General features: G+C 37.1%; 1 protein-coding gene across 2 annotated transcripts in view; it reads left to right on the top strand.

Moving 5' to 3' along the window:
* The window catches only part of CBFB (core-binding factor subunit beta), a 56,982-nt gene that overhangs the window by 24,845 nt on the left and 10,371 nt on the right, over positions 1 to 21,766 (top strand). Inside the window, exons 4-5 of one of the 2 annotated variants that reach the window (XM_030298755.1) lie at positions 6,541 to 6,657; positions 16,781 to 16,876. In XM_030298755.1, coding sequence (XP_030154615.1) covers positions 6,541 to 6,657; positions 16,781 to 16,876 — 213 coding nt within the window. Of the gene's footprint in view, positions 1 to 6,540; positions 6,658 to 16,780; positions 16,908 to 21,766 lie in introns of both variants that reach the window. The other variant, XM_030298756.1, reaches the window with a different exon arrangement.

The raw sequence follows: 21,766 nt of genomic DNA, 5'->3' as shown, positions 1-21,766 counted from the left end.
TTGCTAGAACTGTAGTCTTTCTAAATTTTTATTTATTTATTTATTTATTTATTTATTTATTTATTTATTTATTTTGAGAGAGAGCACGAGCAGGAGAAAGGGGCAGAGAGAGAGAATCTTTGAGCAAACTCCATGTGGAGCCTGATGAGGGGGCTTGATCCGAAGACCCTGGGATCATGACCTGAGCCAAAATCAAGAGTTAGCTCAACCTTCTGAGCCACCCAGGTGCCCCAGAACTGTAGTCTGGGGACATTGGAAAGCTGACGGATTTAAACTTCTTACAGTTTTACTATCATTTGGTACATTCCGTTAACCTTAAGAGTTAAGTGAGTCCTACTTAATGTAAGGGGTGAATTCAGTTTTGATTCTTACAGTTCTTTATTTATGTAGTCAGCTCTTCCTCCTTAAAGACTTTAAGTTGACTGGTGTTGGAATCTTTTTTGGATGGTAGGATGTACATCTTTTTTAAATGCCTGGTATATTCACACTGCCCTGGATAATCATACCCTGCACAAAATGATAGGTAGTAAACGTTTGTTGAATAGGTGGATCTTTTCAAATTGAAATTAGAAGCTACAAGAAACCATTTCTAATTCCAGCTCTGTTTCTGCTCTTCTATTAATCATTGTTTAAATATTTACCGAATACCTGAGGGGCTGATCATTCCCTCTTACTGTTTTCTCTAATAACTCAATTTCTAGATTTTAGTTAACAAGTGTTTTAAGTTCTAGCAGTTTATTATAGAGAAGTGAACTATTCTTTCTGATTGAAATGGTTTTTTTGACAATAAAGTTTTCTCTTTGTTTTTGGCAATAGCTTTGGCACTTAGTTTCTGTCTCTAGATGTATCTTTTTCTCTTTTCTCTTTTTCTTTTTTTTTTACTTTGAGAGAGAGAGCACTAGTGAGCAAGGGGCAGAGAGGGAGAGAGAGAATCCCACAAGGGGCAGAGAGAGAGAGAGAGAGAGAGAGAGAAGTGGGCCTCAACCAGGGCTCCTGTTTTACCCAAAGTGGGGCTTGAGCTCACCTGATACGGGGCTCAAGCTCACCCAGTGTGGGGAGTTTCTGTCTATATTGATTTTGTGGCTTAGTACTGGTGTGGTGGGAGTCTTCTTTGCAAATCTACCGTTTTTCTATTTTGATTATCTTGAAATTATTTTCTTTAGAACTTCTCAGAAGAGACAACTCTTTCTGCTGTCCTGTTGTACCCTCAATTTCTATTCTTAGTGCAGCTACCCAGGAGCTAGAAACACTAAATAAACTTCTATAAATATATAGTATTTTAGAAGGGCAATTGAGGATGCCACTGCTTATTCCAAATTTAGATATTCTCAGAATAAGTAGAGTCCAGACTCTCAGAGATAGAACTGTTTGTACAGGTTGATAAATGAGAAGTTTACTAGGTTCTCTTATATGTCTCTTATGTCTTTCCTCTGACATTTATGTTGCAAAATACAAAATAACTAATTTTTAGCTATTTAGGAAGTTTGGTCAATTTAAGTGAAGACTGTTTATCATCTTTCTGGCTCTCTGCTACAAAGATCTTGGTGCCTATGAGGGAAGAGGAAGAATGAAGTTTTTACTGTCATGATTGAATCTTTTTGCCTTGTACAGTCTTGAGAATGTGGTGAAAGTAGTGAACTTACAAAAAAAATGCACATGGGCTCAGTCAAACACACACATTTTTACATAGAATTTCAAGGTGTTTCTGGTCTTTTTGAAACTTCCATAAACCCAAACTCCTGTAGGTTCTCTGAACTCCAGACTAAGAACTCCTACCTTAAATAAAAGCAATCCTAAAAGTTATGAGTGACCTAAGATCCTGTAAGATAATACTTAGGTATCTAATGCATCCAACAAAGGGGAAATTTTTCCGTGGGGTCCTATAACTTAACCTTTAGCCACTAGGTTCCTTATGTGTTTTTCTTTCTCTTCACTGGCTGTTTATAGCCTGCTCTGATGGGTTCTTTTCTTTTATCCAGCATCTAGACATTGGATGTCCTCAGAGTTCTTCCTGGCCCCCCTTCTTTTCTCCTTCTACTTATTGCTTGGCCAATGTCTTCCTCTCCCTTGGATTTAAATACCACTGTATTGTTGATGGCTGCTAGATTTATATCACCAGCCCATATCTTCTCAGAGTGCTAGTATCCCATATGCAACTGTAAAGTTATTATTATAAGTATTTTTATAATTGTTTTATTGAGATAAAATTCATATACCATAAAATTCATGCTTTAAGAATGTACAATTCAGGGATTTTTAGTATATTCACAGAATTGTGCAACCATTACCACTGTCTAATTCCAAAACATTTTCATCATCCAGAAAGAAACTCTGTACCTATTAGCAATCACTTATCCCTCCCCCACCTTCCCTCGCCATCAGCCCCTGGCAACCACTAATCTCCTTTCTGTCTCTCTCTGTAATTGCACATTTGTATGTGCCAATGTATATTCACATCTCAAATAAATGGAATCATGTAATATGTGAGCCTTTTCTGATTTCTTTCACTTAGCATAATGTTTTCAAAATTGAACAGGCGCACCTGGGTGGCTCAGTCGGTTAAGCGTCGGACTTCAGCTCAGGTCATGATCTCACGGTTCGTGAGTTCGAGCCCCGCATCGGGTTCTGTGCTGACAGCTCAGAGCCTGGAGCCTGTTTCAGATTCTGTGTCTCCCTCTCTGTCTGACCCTCCCCCATTCATGCTCTGTCTCTCTCTGTCTCAAAAGTAAATAAACGTTAAAAATTTTTTTTTTTTTTTTTTTTTTAAATTGAATATTGTAGCATGGGGCACCTGGGTGGTTCAGTCAGTTAGGTGGCCGACTTTGGCTCAGGTCATGATCTTGCGGTCCGTGAGTTCGAGCTCCGCATCAGGCTCTGTGCTGACAGCTAGAGCCTGGAGCCTGCTTTGGATTCTGTGACTCCCTCTCTGTCTGCCCCTCTCCCACTCATGCTCTGTCTCTCTTGCTCTCAAAACTAAATAAACATAAAAAATCTTTTTTAAAAACAATATTGTAGCATGTATCAATACTTTATTCCTTTTTGTGGGTGAATTGTATCCCAGTATGTGGATAATGCCAAGCTGACAGTGCATACCTGTTTTTGCTGAAGCTCTACTGCTACAGTGATGTGGTATTTAAAGCTACAGAAGGTGACAGTAAGGTCATATTATGCATAATTTGGATTGAATGTAATGTCACACCTGATATTTAGAGATTGATTTTATTAAAAATTACATAATACTATTACCTTATTTCCAGAAGAATACAATGTGAGGCTGTAGTCATTTTGAACTTTCTGTGAAGTCTCACATTCCCTGCTACTTTACTTTTGGAAAAATAAGCAGGCTATTTTGTTGTTTCTGTGTGTGATTAGCTGAATCTGTTTAATACTTTTTTTTAAAAGTTGATTTATTTAGGGGCGCCTGGGTGGCGCAGTCGGTTAAGCGTCCGACTTCAGCCAGGTCACGATCTCGCGGTCCGTGAGTTCGAGCCCCGCGTCGGGCTCTGTGCTGACGGCTCAGAGCCTGGAGCCTGTTTCCGATTCTGTGTCTCCCTCTCTCTCTGCCCCTCCCCCGTTCATGCTCTGTCTCTCTCTGTCCCAAAAATAAATAAACGTTGGAAAAAAAAAAAAATTAAAAGTTGATTTATTTAATCTCTATACCCAACATGGGGCTTGAACTCATGACCCCAAAATCAAGAATACATGCTTTTCCAACTGAGCCAACCAGGCACCCCTGAATCGATTGTTTTTTACTTTTAAAGGCTTTATAGAATACATTTCGTTTAAAATATTTAATTGTTCTAGGACAATAGATTTAATCCCTAGGTCACATTCTAATACATTTTCTTTTCACAGTTTGAAATAAGTCATCATTATCTTCAGTGAAAAATATCTTAGTGTTTAAATTGTATTATTAGATTATACTACGAAATGCTGAACTGTTAAGAGACAGAATTTTATTTTCTTCATACTTTGAGGTTTGGTATTCATGAAATGTATGAAAGTGCCGAACATTTGAAGATCTAAATGTAAAACTGTATTTTTGAATGTGAACATCTAAATAAATCACCAGAGTCATCTAAATATTATTTTACATTATGATTCTAGGCACTAGCCTTGACTAAGAACTATAGTCTTTTTCCGAATCCACTTAGGAATTTCCCGAAACAGATTGGTGGTTTTCTTTGTTGTGAGAGAATGTTTATAAAGAAGTAATGAATGGGCTTTTTAAAAATTCAGTAATTTCATAAGGAAAATAATTTTGATTATAGAGTTAATATGAATAAGCTAGATTATGGAGTCTTTGATTCTAAATGATATAAATCATGTGATGAAGAACATAGAATCTAATCATGAAGTTGACCTTTCTCTCCTGTTAGAAGAGGAGAATTCTGTGCATGATTAGTGTGAGAATTTAATGAGGTACTTTGATAGGTGAAATGTTACAGTCCTCACTGTGTGGCACCCTCCCATGTCAGAAAGAGTAGGTGGAGATCTTGATTAGAAGATGTGTTAAGTCAAGTTACATTGATAGGCAGTGAGGAGAGCTATTGTTTTTAGGTTTTAAGGTGTTGAAAGTGAGGTTGTCATAGTCACTTGTCTGACGAGGTGCACTTTAGTGGAGTTTTAAATTCACAATGTGGAAGAGAATGAGCACTTATCAGAACAGAAGGAAATATGTGGTTAAACGGTTTCAGCTATAACTGTAGACTACTTCCCTTGGTCCAAATGGGAGGAGAAATGGAACCTTATGTTTTGGACTTTTTTTCCCAATATAAATAGAAGTTAGTTCAGGGTGGTTTATTGGAGCCCTTAACAAGAAAAAAAGTTGTGTTAATAGTAGAGGGGAATGACAAAAATAAGATGGCATAAATCCTGTAGGTTTTATTTTACAGGTGTCTCAGTTGTAATTTTTTGAGCATATTTGTAATTGTTGACAGTCAATTATTCTTATTAAACCTTTCTAAAAACAAGAATGCCCCAAAATTTTTGAAGAAACTGCTGAATTGAGAAAAGAAAAAGTTGATGTTTACAGCTTTTTACTTAAAATGAAGACTGTCTTAACCAATTTTATATAATTACAAGTAATAAATAATGCTAATTTTAGCTCACAAAAGCACTTGGATTACTTAAATAAAATATATTTGGTGTAGACAAATGAAGACCTTATTTATAAATGTATATTTGATAACCTGGAGTTTTGAAAAGTCATTGAAGTCCTGCTTCTTCTGCATTTAAGAAATCTTATTAAGGCATTAAATGATAAACATCTATGCTGATTTTTATTCTGAAGCCCATGTTTTCTTTTTGTTTTAATTTTTTTTAAGTTCACTTATTTACTTAGAGCATGCATGCAAGTCAGGGAGGGACAGAGAGGGAGAGGGAGAGGGGGAGAGGGGGAGAGGGGGAGAGGGGGAGAGAGAGAGAGAGAGAGAGAGAGAGAGAGAGAGAGAGAGAGAGAATCCCAAGCAGGCTCCATACTGTTAGTGCAGAGCCTGGTGCAGGGCTCAAACTCATGAACTGTGAGATCATAACCTGAGCCAAAATCAAGGGTCAGAGGCTTAACCAACTAAGCCACCCAGGTGCCTCTGAAGCCCATGTTAAATAAGGTAGAGAAGATCTAAAATAACAATGTTTTGTTTGTTTGTTTGTTTTTTCCTAAAGTCACTATTAGGATAGTGTGATATTAGGATGGGGGAAGAGTGTGGGAATTATAATAAATTTTTTATATTTCTTACTGTTTCCCAATAAAATTTTCACCTTAAAATGACAGTATTAGCACCTTTCCTTTCTTGGTGGATCCTTAATTGTTCTTGAGCACAGTTATATTTTCAGGCAGTATCAGAATTTGGTGGTTGAAAATGAAACTGGTCTGAATTTTGAAATCATACCTAAAGTGTCTTTTAATCTAGAATGATTTATGTTTACTTGAAAAATAATGGTGAATAAATAAATGTTGTATCAGTTAAGTTTCTTTGGTTAAAAGCAGACTAACTGGCTAACTGAAGTTAGAAAAAAAGGAAAAAAGCTGCATTACTTCATAGGAAGCAATGAGGTAGCTTATAAAACTGAAGGGAAGTATGAAGAGCCCGACTCTGGGTGGCTCCAGGTTTCCAAATAGAGGGAAACTGTGTGTGCTGTCTTTAGGGGCTTGTGAATTCCAGTTGTTTTCCATCTTTATAGCTTTTTACCCGAGGTTCAAAAATCAAGGCAAAGTACCTATTGTCCTAGCTTCAGTTTCAACTATGTCTATTTCAAGTATCATTTTATTATAGTTTTTATAAAATTTGTATCACTTTTTTTAAAAAACAATTTGAGAGAATTGTGACTAGAAATAAAATCCTGGTAAACCAGATTAACTTAACTTCTAGAATTTGGTCAGAGCTATGGTTTATATACCTTCCTATAATTCTTAATTTTATAATTGTATTCATCTTTTTTTCCCCCAAGAAAACCACAGGTTTCCTTAAAGCTTATTCTTCGTTTTTCATGTATCTGATGGCTTATCATTGGTTTTCATGTGTCTTTTCTGTGTCTTAGGTGTATTTGAAGGCTCCCATGATTCTGAATGGAGTCTGTGTTATCTGGAAAGGCTGGATTGACCTCCAGAGACTGGATGGTATGGGGTGCCTGGAGTTTGATGAGGAGCGAGCCCAGGTAGGGTGACTTCAGGCTCTACTGAACATGGTCCCTTTCTGTACCCCTAATCTTCAACTAGACATCTATTTTACCCCATCTCTAAGAGTAAGTATAAAAAGTCTCATGTTGAAGTGATGTTGAGGAATCTTTAAGATGTGCAGACTTGGGGCGCCTGGGTGGCGCAGTCGGTTAAGCGTCCGACTTCAGCCAGGTCACGATCTCGCGGTCCGTGAGTTCGAGCCCCGCGTCGGGCTCTGGGCTGATGGCTCAGAGCCTGGAGCCTGTTTCCGATTCTGTGTCTCCCTCTCTCTCTGCCCCTCCCCCGTTCATGCTCTGTCTCTCTCTGTCCCAAAAATAAATAAACGTTGAAAAAAAAAAAAATTTACAAAAAAAAAAAAAAAAGATGTGCAGACTCATTTCGGTCCTGGTTTTGGGGAAAGTTTTTCCTTCAGTGGTTCTAAATTTCATTGGATTATTCCTGTCTGCTCAGTGGGGGCACTTCAAAGTCCAGTAAATGGTTCTGTTTAATATTTGTTCTTGATCTTTAGAACATTAGATCGGGTAGAAGAGTTCAAAATAAAATGTAGCATTTCTGAAATGGAGCAGCACTTCTGGAATGACTTGGTGAGGAGTTTGGTAAATCCTCTCCCCAAAAAGCAGTGCTTAAACTGGACAAATTGTTTAAAACACATACTCGTGCATACACACACACACACACACACACACACATATATTTAAGGTCTCTGGAAATTAACCAAAGGACATGCATTGAGAGGTATTTATTCAGAAAAAGCTACTGAATTTCAATAAGGACAGTGATAACTTGTGTCAGTAGCTGCTTCCATTAGTTCCCTCAGCTCTGTGGTCCCTCAGGTTAGACAGGCAGGTGGGACAAGCCAGAGGACTGGCAACTCTATTGTCCTGTCAGAAGGAGCTGACCTTATTTAGAGCAGTGCATGAAAAAATCCATACCCAGGAATGTCATCAAAAATAATAGAGGTCTCTGTGGCAAATGTTCTGGGAAGGCTAATGATGTGGGAAGCAACAAAATGACCAACTAGCCAGAAATTTATCAGAAATCTAGGGAAAGAGTTTGCTAATGTGGGCCCTATTAAAATCACACTTACTTCTCAGTTCATGGGTTTGAACCCCGCATCAGGCTCTGTGCTGATGGCTCAGAGCCTGGAGCCTGCTTCAGATTCTGTGTCTCCCTCTGTCTCTCTCTCTGCCCCTCCCCTGCTGATGCTCTGTCTCTCTCTCCTTCAAAAATAAACGTTAAAAAAAAAATTTTTTTTTTAAATCACACTTACTTCTCATGTTCCAGAAGACTATGCATATATAAAGCTGCACTGGCTCAGGAGAGGACAAAGAGGGCCCTTCCAAGCTACCAGTCTACCAGGGTAGAGTGATGAACTCCCTGCACTTTGAAAGTATCCCTTAAGCTGCACACAGATCTGGTGGCAAAAGAACGAAGTGCTGATTCAAGGTGTTTAAGCTAAACCTCTCAACAGTCATTGGCTGACTATTAAGTTATGCTGACCTAGGGCAGCCCCCTAGAAAGCTAGACTTAAAAAGAAAACAAAACAAAACTAAGCAGGGACATGCAGAGGCTACACATTACTGGAGAAGCAAACTACAGAATTAGTCCAGGTAAGTCACTAAACAGATAAAAACAGCAACAACACAGTGGAGGCAGGGGTCGGAATTCAGAGTTGCTACAAAATATTGTCTAAAATGTCCAATTTTAAACCAAAAAATTAAAGAGACATGTAAATAGACATGAAAATATTACTGATACTCAGGGAAAAAAACAGCCAATAGACACTATCTTTGAGGGATCCCAAATGTTGCTTCTTAGTGACAAAGGCTTAAAAGCAGTTATTTATCAGTATGTTCAAAGAATTCAAGGAAGATTCTTCTTTAAAGGATTAAAGGCAAATTACAGTGACAGTGACTCATCAAACGGAGCATATCAGTAGAGATCACTCAACAGCAAATTTGAGTTGGTAAAAGAAAGGTGTAGTGAATATGAACATAGATTAATAGAAATTATCCAGTCTGAAGAACAGAAAGAAAAACACCAAAAACAGTCTTAGAGAGTATGGGACTCCAGCATGTGTACCAATGTGTACATGTCATGAAAATTCTAGGAAAAGAGAGAAAGGGGCAGAAAGTTTAAGAATTAATAGCAGATGAAAACTTCCAATCATTAAAAATAGTTATCTTCATATCCAAGAAATTCAATAAACTTCAAATTGTATAAACACAAAGCAATCTACACCTAGATGTATCATAGTCAGATTTTGAAAAAACAAAGAATCTCAAGAGCAGCAATAAAACGGACTCATCACATGCAAGGGAGCCACAATAAGTTTAACAACTGACTTGTCTTTTGAAATTATGGAAACCAGAAGGTAATGGGATGGCAGTGACATTCAAAATGCTAAAAGAACATGTAAAAATGTCCATTTATTAGTAGGTGTTGATTTCTTTTGATTGTTTTTATATTCTTTTTTTTTTTTATGTTTATTTATTTTTGAGAGAGACAGAGACAGAATGTGAGTGGGTTAGGGGCAGAGAGAGAGGGAGACACAGAATCCGAAGCAGGCACCAGGCTCTGAGCTGTCAGCACAGAGCCCGATGTGGAGCTCGAACCCACAAGCTGTGAGATCATGACCTAAGCCAAAATCAAGTGTCATACGCTCAACCAGCTGAGCCACCCAGGCTCCCCTATATTAATCCTCATAATAAAGTTAAAATAATGACAGGAATAAAAAAGAATCCTTTTTTTTGTTGTTGTTTTCCTCTATTGTCTGTTTCTGTGTTCTCCATATATGGAAATGTGAGAATTTTCCTATCAAGAGATAAAAAGCCAAAACCTTTCTAGTAAAAAATTAAGGTTCATAGTTAAAATTCTTGGGATGCCTGGCTGGCTCAATCAGTAGAGCATGCAACTCTTGATCTTGGGGTCATATGTTCAAGCCCCACATTAGGTGTAGAGATTGCTTTAAAAACAAGTAAGTAAGTAAATAAGTAAATTTAAAATTTTTAAATTAATTGATTTTGAGAAAGAGAGAGCGCACAAGTGGGGGGAGGGGCACAAAGAGAGAAAGAATCTCATGTGGGGCTCAAACTTATGAACCTGTGCATGAGATCATGACCTGGGCCGAAATCAGGAGTCAGACACTTAACCGACTGAGCCACCCAGATGCCCCCCAAATTAAAATTCTTTTTTTTTTTTTTTAAATTTTTTAACGTTTATTTATTTTTGATAGAGAGACACAGTGCAAGCAGAGGAGGTGCAGAGAGGGGGACATAGAATCTGAAGTAGGCTCTGAGCTATCAGCACAGAGCCTGATGCCGGGCTCCCAGCTCACAGACCCCAAGATCATGACCTAAGCCAAACTTGGACCTTAACTGACTGAGCCACCCAGCTGCCCCGAAAATTAAAATTCTTTTTTTTTTTTTTTTTAATTTTTTTTTAACATTTTTTATTATTTATTTTCGAGACAGAGAGAGACAGAGCATGAACAGGGGAGGGGCAGAGAGAGAGGGAGACACAGAATCTGAAACAGGCTCCAGGCTCTGAGCTGTCAGCACAGAGCCCGACGCGGGGCTCGAACTCACGGACTGTGAGATCATGACCTGAGCCGAAGTCGGACACTTAACCGACTGAGCCACCCAGGTGCCCCGAAAATTAAAATTCTTAAGAAGGAATCCCTGCTACCTTGATTTCCACAGGGATAAGGAGTGACCAACTGTTTCAGAGAAATAGTAAATAATCAGCAATTTACAAGGCTGTTTCTGTAAGAAGTGATACAGCAGATTGAATTTATATGAGGTAAAATTTCAGATTTAGTTGACTTTTAAAACTGAAATATTTTATTAAATGATAGGTAAAAATTTTAAGTTTAACCCATAGCATTTTCCATACTTAGAATTTTCCAAGTTTTCCGGTCTATAAACTGAGCTTTATAACTACAAAGTAAGTACCATCTGTTGTGATAGCAAACTAATACAATAATTGGTCTTATATAATGTAAAAACTTTAAAGCAGGGGATTCCAAACATTCAGTGTACAGTAAGCACTTTTCTATAACCTTCCCTATCCCAAAATCATCTGTACAATATGTAGTAGTTAGGATTAGGGGCTTCATTGTCATATAATTGTGTGAATCCTGATCCTACTGCTTACATCTGTTATGGACAATGTTTCTGTTCCCCTAAAATTAATTTGTTAAAGCTTCAACACCCAATGTGACTACATTTGGAGATAAGGTCTTTATGGGGGTAATTAAAATTATATGAGGTCATGAGAGTGGGGCCCTGATAGGAGTAGTGTCCTGATAAGAGATACACAAGAGAGCTTGCTTATTCTCTCTCTCTGCTGTATGAGGACAGTATTCTCTCTCTCTCTCTCTCTCTCTCTTTCTCTCTTTAAATTGGGAAATTTTTAATTCTACTCAAGGGGATGAGGACAATATTCTCTAACAGATGCTGAGGTAAGGCACCTGGTAAGCTAAGACAGTAAAGAGTATGGTCACAATTCATTTTAATTAAAGTTTGTTGAGTGTTTCAGCTGAAATATTTTCACAGGTATTTTCTCCGTTCAGAGTACCTTTGACAAATGTTGGCAAGGATATGAAACAACAGTTGGTATATTGGTTATGTAAAATTAACACAACATTTGAAAAACTGGCAATACATGCTAAAACTGCAAATTACATATACCTGTGATCCAGCAATTCTACTCTAAGTTTCATGGTATGCAAGAGGAATAAATACATATATTCATCAAAATATATGTACTGGACATTTATGGCAGCATTATTAGTAATATCCAGAAACTGCAAACTGCCCAAATGCCCATTAACAGTAGAATGGGTAAATTGCTTATCCACACAAAGAAGTACAGTGATAATGAAAATCTACAACTAGCACACCAGTATGGGTGGATTTCACAAATATATTGAGTGTACCCAAAAAGCACATGTTGTATGAATCCCTTCATATGAAAGTACAGAAATGGGCAAAACTGATAATATGTGTTGTTAGCAATAAGGATAGTGGTTTATCCTTGAGAGAGGAGAGGAGGTTAGTTATTGGAATGGAGCTGAAGGAAACTCCCAAGGTGTTATTACTGCTCTCTTTCTTCCAATGGATTCTAGTTACATGGAAAGTTCAGTTTGTGGAAATTCATTGAGCTGTAATTTAGGACAGTGCTGTCCGGTATAATTCAAATGTGAACCACATAATGTAATTTAAGTTTTTCTAGAAGCCACATTAAAAAAGATAAAAAGAAGCAATTGTATTTAATTTTTATATTGTATTTTGTTTGACCCGGGATATCCAAAATATCATACTTGAACATAAAATTAATATAAAAAATTTATTGAGATGTCCCACATTTTTTTTCTTTGAAACAAGTTCTTGAAATTTGGTGTGTATTTCAAGTGTTCATTGGCCACATGTGGTTCCCATATTGGACAGTAAAGCCTTACTGTAAGTGTACTTTTTTGTATGTATAATATAATACAATAAAATGTTTTGAAAGCTCCCCGCAAATTAATATCATTCTTAGTATAATTATAGAAACAAATCACATTTGCTGATTGTATTTTCATCTTTCTATTTATTTTCTGTAATTTGTAGGGATAAAATTCAACATCCTCTTTATGCCTTTGGTTTTCAATAATTGTAACTCTTTAAAAGCTTAAAAATCAAATTTTGGGGGGCATCAGTGTGGCTTAGTTGGTGAAGCCTCCAATTCTTGGTTTCGGCTCAGGTCATGATCTCACTGTTCCAAGGATCGAACCCGGCATTGTTCTCCACACTGACAGCACAGAGCCTGCTTGGGATTCTCTCCCATGCCCCTGTGCGTGCGTGTGTGTGCATATGTGTGTGAGTGTATGCACAAAATAAATAAACTTTTTTTAAAAAGTCAAATTTTTGGCATTTCACCTTTGGATACTTTAATCAGATTTCCAACTAATTTTGAGCAAAGCATAACTATGAGGACTCATTTGCCTTAAAAAAGTTCAGTGCCATTGTAGGAACTATTTTGATTTAGAGTAGTTCTTCAAAAGCTCAAAGTGTGGGGGTACTGTCTTGATGTATTTTTTATATTCGGCATCAGCTTTGTCACATTTTACAGTTCAGTTACTTCGTAGATAAATATATTTCTAATTTATGCAACTATAAACTAAGTGATTGGCAGACCAGTTATGAGTTATATGTGCCACAACTAGTTTCTAATAAATTTCTAAACTTTTTTTTTAATGTTTTTATTTATTTTTGAGAGACAGAAAGAGAGCACAAGTGGGGAAGGGGAAGAGAGAGAGGGAGACACAGAATCTGAAGCAGGCTGCAGGCTCCAGGCTCTGAGCTGTTAGCACAGAGCCCGACGCGGGGCTCGAACTCACAAACCGTGAGATCATGATCTGAGCTGAGGTTGGATACTTAACCGACTGAGCCACCCAGGCACCCCCTAATAAATTTCTATTTCATAGTTTTTAGAAATTCACTGAGAATGTTATTCTTTATACAGTGTGCTCCACCAGCATCTATATTTGTATTATCAGTATAAGAGCCAATAGTTTTATCTTCACTGTTGTATTTTTTTACTTTGCATGTTTCACCTTCAATGTAGTACCCTTTCAAAAGTTTAATTTTAGTTCTGTGATCAGGTTAGAAAGACTGAACCATTATTTGAATTAACAGATACTCTACACCTGATGACACTGATGTAAAACTGGTGTCCTTTAGTTATTTGCAAGGTTTTTGTTAATGATATCAGCATATGAACAGCTTTGCTTTTTACATGTGCATTATAATGTGAATTGAATCATTTGTCATTTGTCAGTGAATTAAATCACATGATTTAAATGAAGTTATTTGCAGGGTGGTGTTAAATGTACCGTTTGCAGCTGCACGTGTTAAATTGTCGCCCTTGAAGTATATATTGAAGCTTCTTCAGCAGTTTTATTTCTTTTGGCTTTCATGTGATCAGTGATACCATTCTGGTCCCCACAGAGAATAGTAAATGTCGTTATTTTGTGCAAATTACATCTTCATCATCAACTTTCTTGGAAATGAATTAACTTTTCATTAAACATGCACTTCCAGTTTTTAAATTCATAACTGCAGAAAGGTATTACCAAACCATAAAATAAGTATCGTTGTAGATTTAGGCAGTACAATAAAGACAAAATCACCGCAGCAAGAATGGTCAGAATATTCTATATATTCTCTATGAGAGAACTGCAAAGCCTTTATTTGCCACATGGGTTTCACATGCACCCACCTTTTATGATGACCCCACCTGGCTACTTTGTGCAGATCATGGTTAAGACCACGGAGTAACAAACTAGTATAACATGGAGCTGGTGGGGACCAAAGTGTTGAAAGCTGCTCCCACTACCATCTGAGATTGGATAGAGTTAGTTGTCCCTAGCTCATTTGACCACACTTTATGGATGAGTATGTAGTTTTATCAGGAGTTGCCCTTTATACTGCCCTTGAAGCGGATAGGTGTTAGTTAAGGTTGCAACAGGAAAGGATCAAGACAATGCTGGTAATTGCCAGTTGTCTTTCAAATTAAAGTACAAACTCTTATCTCTGCACATCTATTTCACACCTTGCTAGAAACGACCAAAAGAGAAGCTGGAATTAGAAAGCAGAGGGCTACCAAATCCCTCCTGGCTTATTTTACTACAACTATTAGTAATAATATTATTTTTTCTTTTAATGAAATAAAAATCTGACCATTGCTAGAATACACATTAATGGCTGTTAACTTCCTTAGGGAATTAGGTCACATCTCCTGTTATGTGCTCTCATTTCATCATGTAATATTCCTTTACTGTACTTAATCACAGTTGACATATATTTTTTTTGGTAATTATTTGTTCATCATCTACTTGCCCCACTAGACCAGAAACTGTGAGGAAAAGCACCATTTGTTTCTCATATTGTATTCATGGTACCTTAACACAGTGACTTGGACATATTAAAAACTCAAACATTTGTGGAACAAATGAAAACGTGAATGAATGCACAGGACAGAAGGAGTATCCTGTTACCAGATGTGTCCCAGTTGATCATTAGCTAAATAATAGAAAACGCTTGGCAGTTGGAAACAGCGTTCTTTTGCAGGTACCTCTAGCTTATATGGTACATTCTGAGAATACAGTAGGAACGTGTAATGATATTTAGTCAGATGTGTAAATTTGATATGTCTGTAAATGCTTGTAAGATACCAGCACTTATTGAAGATTGTCAAGTATGCTTAAGCACATTTTATATGTTACCTCATTTAATCTTCACAGTAATCTTGTGAAGTATTATTACTGTGCCCATTTTACGTGTGAGTTTGCAGAAGCTTACAGAAATGAAATGCCTTCCTCCGGGTCATAAAGCTAGTAAATGTATCATAAGAATGGAAATTTGATTACATCTTTCAATTTTGTTTAGGTTATAGACATTGTGTCAGTGAAAATTGTAAGTATTAAACAGCCTTACTAATAGTGACAAATAAAAGATTTCTCACAGAGAACAAGATACCAAGCAGTGTAGGTATAGTCCAGGTCTGGTGTAGCACTTAATTATATTACAGGAGCTCTGGGTCTTTCATCTTCCTGCTGTGCTATGCTCAGTGTGTGACTGCATCCCCACTATTATGTTTGCATGATGACTACTGTATCTCTGGGCATTGCATCAGTTCATAGGAAGGAGAAAAATTGAAATACCTCTTAAAGGACTTTCTTAGAACCCCAGTTAGGTGACTTATCCTTCTGTCTCATTGGTTTGAATTGAGTTACTGGCCACCCCTTGCTGCAGTGAATCTAGGAAGGTGAATATTGATGACTTTTTTGGTATTTTTATCTTTTAGTTTCTTCAAGTGTACCATCAGAAATCCTGGTATTGAGGGGCGCCTGGGTGGCGCAGTCGGTTAAGTGTCCGACTTCAGCCAGGTCACGATCTCGCGGTCCGTGAGTTCGAGCCCCGCATCAGGCTCTGGGCTGATGGCTCAGAGCCTGGAGCCTGTTTCCGATTCTGTGTCTCCCTCTCTCTCTGCCCCTCCCCCGTTCATGCTCTGTCTCTCTCTGTCCCAAAAATAAAATAAACGTTGAAAAAAAAGAAAAAAAAAATTCAAAAAAAAAAAAAATCCTGGTATTGAGAAGTGTGTGACTGCAAAAGTTGAGCATCCAGTGCTATGTACCATGAGGAAGCTTTTTTAAGTTGGGGGTGTTTTGGTCAGATTGTGCCTAAGGCATGCTCTGATGGCTGGGTGGTAGACTGGGGATGACAGAATGGAAGCAGGAAGAGACTGTTTAGGAGACCTTTGTAGTAATTTTAGTAAGAGATCTTAGAAGCCCGAACTGGAAAAATGTAGGAAATAAAAGGAGACTAAGATTGCAAAAATATTTAGGAGGTCAGATGGTTAGGACTTGGTGATTGATTGGCTCTGTGGAGAAAAGAGGAGAGCAAAGAGTCAAAGGTGTCTCAGGTTTCTGTCAGAAATGAATGAGGGATGCCATGAATGGAGACTAGGGAAGAGTAAAGGAGAAGGTTTCAATCGGTTGCCCCTTTAGACACGATGAGTTTGAGGTATCTGGGTTTTCTTCATGTGCAGATCTTTATTAATTGGGAAAATTCAGATAAATTTGTTATATGTTACAAATATTTTTCCTTGGTGACATCCTTTGGACTTTTATTTACTTTCTGTTGTTCAGCAGTTTCAAACGTTTTTATCATTAATTCTGTTAATATTCTCTTTTCTATTTCTGGCTTTAGTGTCCTAATTTGAGGGCCTGGCCTGTCAATAGCAAGTTATAGAAGTATATACCAAATTTTTTTCTTGATCTTCTGTGGTTTAAGTATTGACTTGTACAGGATTTTATTTTGGTGAATAGATGAGGTAAGGAAAGGAAAGATCATGAACACAGTTACTGTTTCCAAAGTGTGATGTAAAACATGAACAAACTGAAGTTTTCTTTTAAAAGTAGCTTCAGTGTTAGCTTTTTTAAATGGTTTTGATATTTGAAGATATACACTGCTGTTCATTTCCTCCAAAAAATAACAGATTAAAAATTTTTATTATAGATCAAAATTGAAATATCCTTTTCATGTATTCTGACAGCAGGAGGATGCATTAGCACAACAGGCCTTTGAAGAGGCCCGGAGAAGGACGCGTGAATTTGAAGACAGAGACAGGTCTCATCGGGAGGAAATGGAGGTGAGAGTTTCACAGCTGCTGGCAGTAACTGGTTAGTACTTTCCCCCAAACTCTCAGGCTCTCTTTGTCATGTTTGTGTATAATGTTTTTAAATAGTTTAATTTTGTCTTTCATTTTTCAAAAGTTGTACTGTGTCTTTGTATTTATTAAATGTAATTGCTATAAAGAAACTTGGTCTTAATTTTAAGGTTGTACATGAATTCCTCATTCATTGATCCTCATAAAAATAATTTACTGTCATGTATATATTCTCTTAGTTCATTGATCCAAATATCTTACCTCTTTTTTGTCTCAATTATTTGTCAGATTATTTGTAAAAATTACCTTATGTTATCCTAGAATACATACTAACTCTTTGGGAATAATATTACTTTACATTTTTTTATGAATGTCTTGATTTTGTAACTAATTTTTAGCCATTTGTGTATTCTCCTTACTAAAGGGAAAATTTAATATTTTCAAACTACTCAAAGAATTGAATTAAGTAGCCCACTTTTAACTTTTTTATGGTACAGATATAGAAATCTACACAAAAGAAATATGTAGCTTAATTATTACAAGGCTAACACCCTAATCACTACCATCGAGATCAAAAATATCAAACGTTCACAGCTCTCCCAGCAGCACCCCCTCCACGTATGCATCTAATTATGACCTTGTCCCTCCCCTCAAAAGTACTCATTACTTCAGTTTTTATAGCAATCACTGTCTTGTGTCTCTTTTACTCCTGTCACTTCAGTCTTCAACGGAAGACTGAGGTTTAGTCTTAAGCATTATTTAAATTTGATATGACTTTTAATTTACATGGATTTTTTTTCTATATAAAATTGTACCCTGCTTTAAGCAGACTTTAATTATGAGACTACTATTTAAAGTATCTATACATTGTTCAAAAATCCAATTTCTATAAAAAGTATACTCTAACAAACAAAAACAATCAAGATGAGAACTAATGTGTTTGAAAAAGAATATTGTCAAATGTTAACATCCTATGCTTCAAGTTTATAAGCTTACTTACTGATGTATACATTTCACACAAAAAGAAATAGGAAGTTAGCACACATTCACCTTTGATAATCAAAAGAAATAGAATTAAAATATATTACATGAACTAAATAGAATAATTTCCGGGCATTAAAAAGAGTTCTACAGATTGGTTGCTCAACAAAATAAAGGTACTTAATACTTAGCACTTCTGAACTGTGCACTTAAAAATGGCTAAGATGGTAATTTTTATGTTCTATGTATTTTAGCACATTAAAAAAATGTTTTAATCAGTGTTACATACAGAAAATTTGTGGGGTTTCCATACACAAAATTATATGTGCACTATTATTTAAATTAACATGAAAATTTAATGTTATTTTAAACATTATGCAATGCAGTTGTTTTTGGTTTTTTTGAAGCTTTTCAATTCCTGTGATCAGACTTCCCATGCCATTTTCTTTTGGAGTGCTTGTATCTGTAATAGTAAGAAAGTTTTAAACATATAATATGCATTTACCTTATACTTCTGAACTTTTTTGCTCATACTGTTTATTCCGTGCCTAGTAATATACCTTTCTACTCATTCATTAAAACCCAACTTAAATGTTATCTGTCGGTCGGTCTCTTCTTTAGCCTTCTTAATTATAACTGGCCCTTCCACTTTGTAGAATCCAGAGCACTTCTGTTATTGTTCTTACTGAACAATATGTTGAAACAATTAAAAAGTGTCTTCTACTGTATTGTAGATTCCCAATGAGATGGGGCCCTGATATTTTAACCCTCACATTACTCATCACAGTGGTTTTTTTTGTACATTGTGTTTAGTTGTCAAATGGAGATCTTCAGAAAACAGTTTCTATCCTGCCTGTCTGAAAACTAGAGTTACAGGATAGCCTAGAAGTTAGTTGAAGTCGAATAATACATGTTAATGATCTCTGGAAAGATTTTAAATGTTTATAATTTGTTGGTTTATGTTAGGTAAGTACTAAGTAATGAACCCCAACTATGTTGTGCAGGATTCTGCATTAGGGACTGGGAAATATATAGATGAAAATGCACGGTTTCTGTCCTTCAGCAACTGTCAGTCTTGAGGGAAAATAGATACATAAACACACAATTGGAGACTACTTTAGCAGCAGGCATTCATAATGGAGGTTCAGAAGGGGAACAGTGGCACTGTAGAGGAATGAGTGTTTATGTCTGCCTCTATCTGGGGAATTCACAGGGGAATACCCTTGCAGGGGTTTGAAGGAAGAGTGGGAGTTTGCTCACTGGACAAGCTAGGGAAAGCATTCTGGGCAGAAAGAGCAGTGTATGCAAAGGCATTAAAGTAGTAAGAGATCTTGTCATGTCTGAGAACATGATTGGTCAGTCTTTCTGGAATAAGCCAATATGTCTTTAAATGAATGTAAGAAAAAAAATGTTTTATAAAAGGTGCTCTTCAGCTAGGGGCACCTGGGTGACGTAGTCAGTTATGCATCCGACTCTTGATCTCGGCTCAGGTCATGATCTCACAGTTCTTGAGTTCGAGCCCCACGTCGGGCTCTGTGCTGACAGCTTGGAGCCTGGAATCTGGTTCGGATTCTGTCTCCCCCTCTCTCTGCCCCCCCCCCCACGCACGCGCGCGCGCACACACACCCACACACACACACAATACACACTCTCTCTGTCTCTCTGTCTCTGTCTCTATCTCAAAACTAAATAAAAACATTTTTTAAGAAGTGCTGTTCAGGTACATTATATATGAAGAATAATTATTTGAGGGGTGCCTAGGTGGCTCAATCGGTTAAGCCTCTGACTTTGACTTGGGTCATGGTCTCACATTCATGAATTTGATCCCCTCATCAGACTCTGCTCTGACAGTGTGTAGCCTGCTTGGGATTCTCTCTGTCTCCCTCTCTCTCTGTGCCCCTTACCTACTCGCACACTCTCTCTCAAAATAAACAAACTTTAAAAAACATAAGTGAAGGGGCCCCTGGGTGACTCAGTCAGTTAAGCGACCAACTTTGGCTCAGGTCATGATCTCAAGGTTCTCGAGTTCGAGCCCCATGTCGGGTTCTGTGCTGACAGCTCAGAGCCTGGAGCCTCCTTCAGATTCTGTGACTCCCTCTCTCCCTTACCCTTCCCTGCTCATGCTCTCTCTTTCTCAAAAATAAATAAACATTAAAAAAATTTTTTTTAAATAAACATAAGTGAAGAATATTTGATAATTAATGGAACAGTTATTTAGGAAGTTTTTGTATATATTTTGCTTTAAATAAAATTCTAGATTAGTTAATACTAAGGGTTGTCTTTTCTTAAATGCTAATTTGATGATTCTTATAAATAATGCTACTTGAAGGGGTGCCTAGGTGGCTCAGTTGGTTACACATCCGATTCTTGATCTCCACTCAAGTCTTGATCGCAGGGTCGTGGGTTCAAGTCCCACCTTGGGTTCCACACTGGGCATGGAGCCTACTTAAAAAATAAATAAATAAAAAATAACGCTACTTGAAGAAAATCATTCTGGTGTATGAATTTTATATGTATGTGTTTATATTTGTGTATGAACAAAAACATATTCTGTTGACAGAGGTATTAAATAATTTGTTGCTTGGATAGATTGTTTTTTAGTTGGTTTTATGTCCGTGATTTGAGAACATGGACTTTGTAATCAGGCCTAGTAGAGATTCCTGTTCCATTGCTGGCCAATCTCTCTTAAGCTTGTTTTCTCATAGAAAGAAATCATTGTGAGAATTAAATGGGGGAAATGCTTGTAAAAGCACTTAGTATGGTGGTTGGGTTGTGTATGCCTACAGTAAATAATAGCTCTACAGTACTTCTTTAGCACTAAGAGCTTGATGACTGTGCTGGTTCCAGTTAATTGAATGATCTGGCGAAGAACATCCTTTTAGCTCTCTAAAAGTATGTCAGGGCACTTTCCCTGCATTATGACCTGGAGCATAGCAAAAATGGTTAGATTGTCATCAATGATTTAAGATCCTGTAGTCTCTTATGGCAAAAATTAAACCATCCGTTCTTGTAGAGAACTTTCATCTACAAAGCTGGACTGAAATCTGTCTCCAGAGCTTGCAGTACTGGCAGTCACTTAGGGGAGTTTTGGGTATGTGTGTCTTTTGGTACTTTGTGCATATATATTTAAAAAAAGAAAAATCCATAACAGATTCCTAGTATCAGCTTGTTTCCTTACAGTTTACCTTCTTTTTCCTAAAAGGAGAACATCAGGGAAAATTACTGTTTCCCCCTTTTAATTTGAACATCCATAGGGGACATTATGCCATGTACTCTAAAATTCTTATTACAGTTGAAACTGATACTGAGAAAAATTGACTTGCTCTTTCAAGTAGTTGGTTAATGGAAGGAGGAGCAAAGACTTAAACCAGATTCCTAACCAGAAGGTCTCTACAAATACAGCCTAGCACTGGGAAATTAATTTCCACATCACCCATAAAGATGATTAAGTTGAAAAATAAAACCTGCCAGGAGAGGTTACAAACCATTTTGCCTGGAAAAGAAAAGGCTGAGGCAAAAAAAGAATAATAATAGTTCCAGTGGGTGGTCCTGATGCCTGACTAGAGGCAAGGGCCAAGGAGCAGTGGTAACTCGTGGGTGGCAGTAACCCAGTAAATGGTCCTTGGAAGTTTTAGATCCTGGCAGTACAGAGGCTTAGGGATGTCCCAGCCCTGTTTGGATAACCTCTGAGGCGTCTAGCCCTGCAGTGCTAAATTTGTAATGGTGGTGCTCATGAACATTTAATATATGTCTAAGGTTAAGATTACAAAGGGTTTCGGTATGTGTTGGTGTCTTTTAACCTGTATTCAGTTATAAAACTCCTTGAGCAGGTTTCTCTTTTACTGTCTGTAAAATTTAGAGAGTTTTTTTTTTTTAAGTTTATTTATTTTT

The sequence above is a fragment of the Lynx canadensis genome, chromosome E2 (assembly GCF_007474595.2).
Source record: "Lynx canadensis isolate LIC74 chromosome E2, mLynCan4.pri.v2, whole genome shotgun sequence".
Classification (NCBI taxonomy): Eukaryota; Metazoa; Chordata; class Mammalia; order Carnivora; family Felidae; genus Lynx; species Lynx canadensis.
Note: the sequence above shows the minus strand (reverse complement) of the source record. Positions and strands in the feature narration are given on the sequence as shown.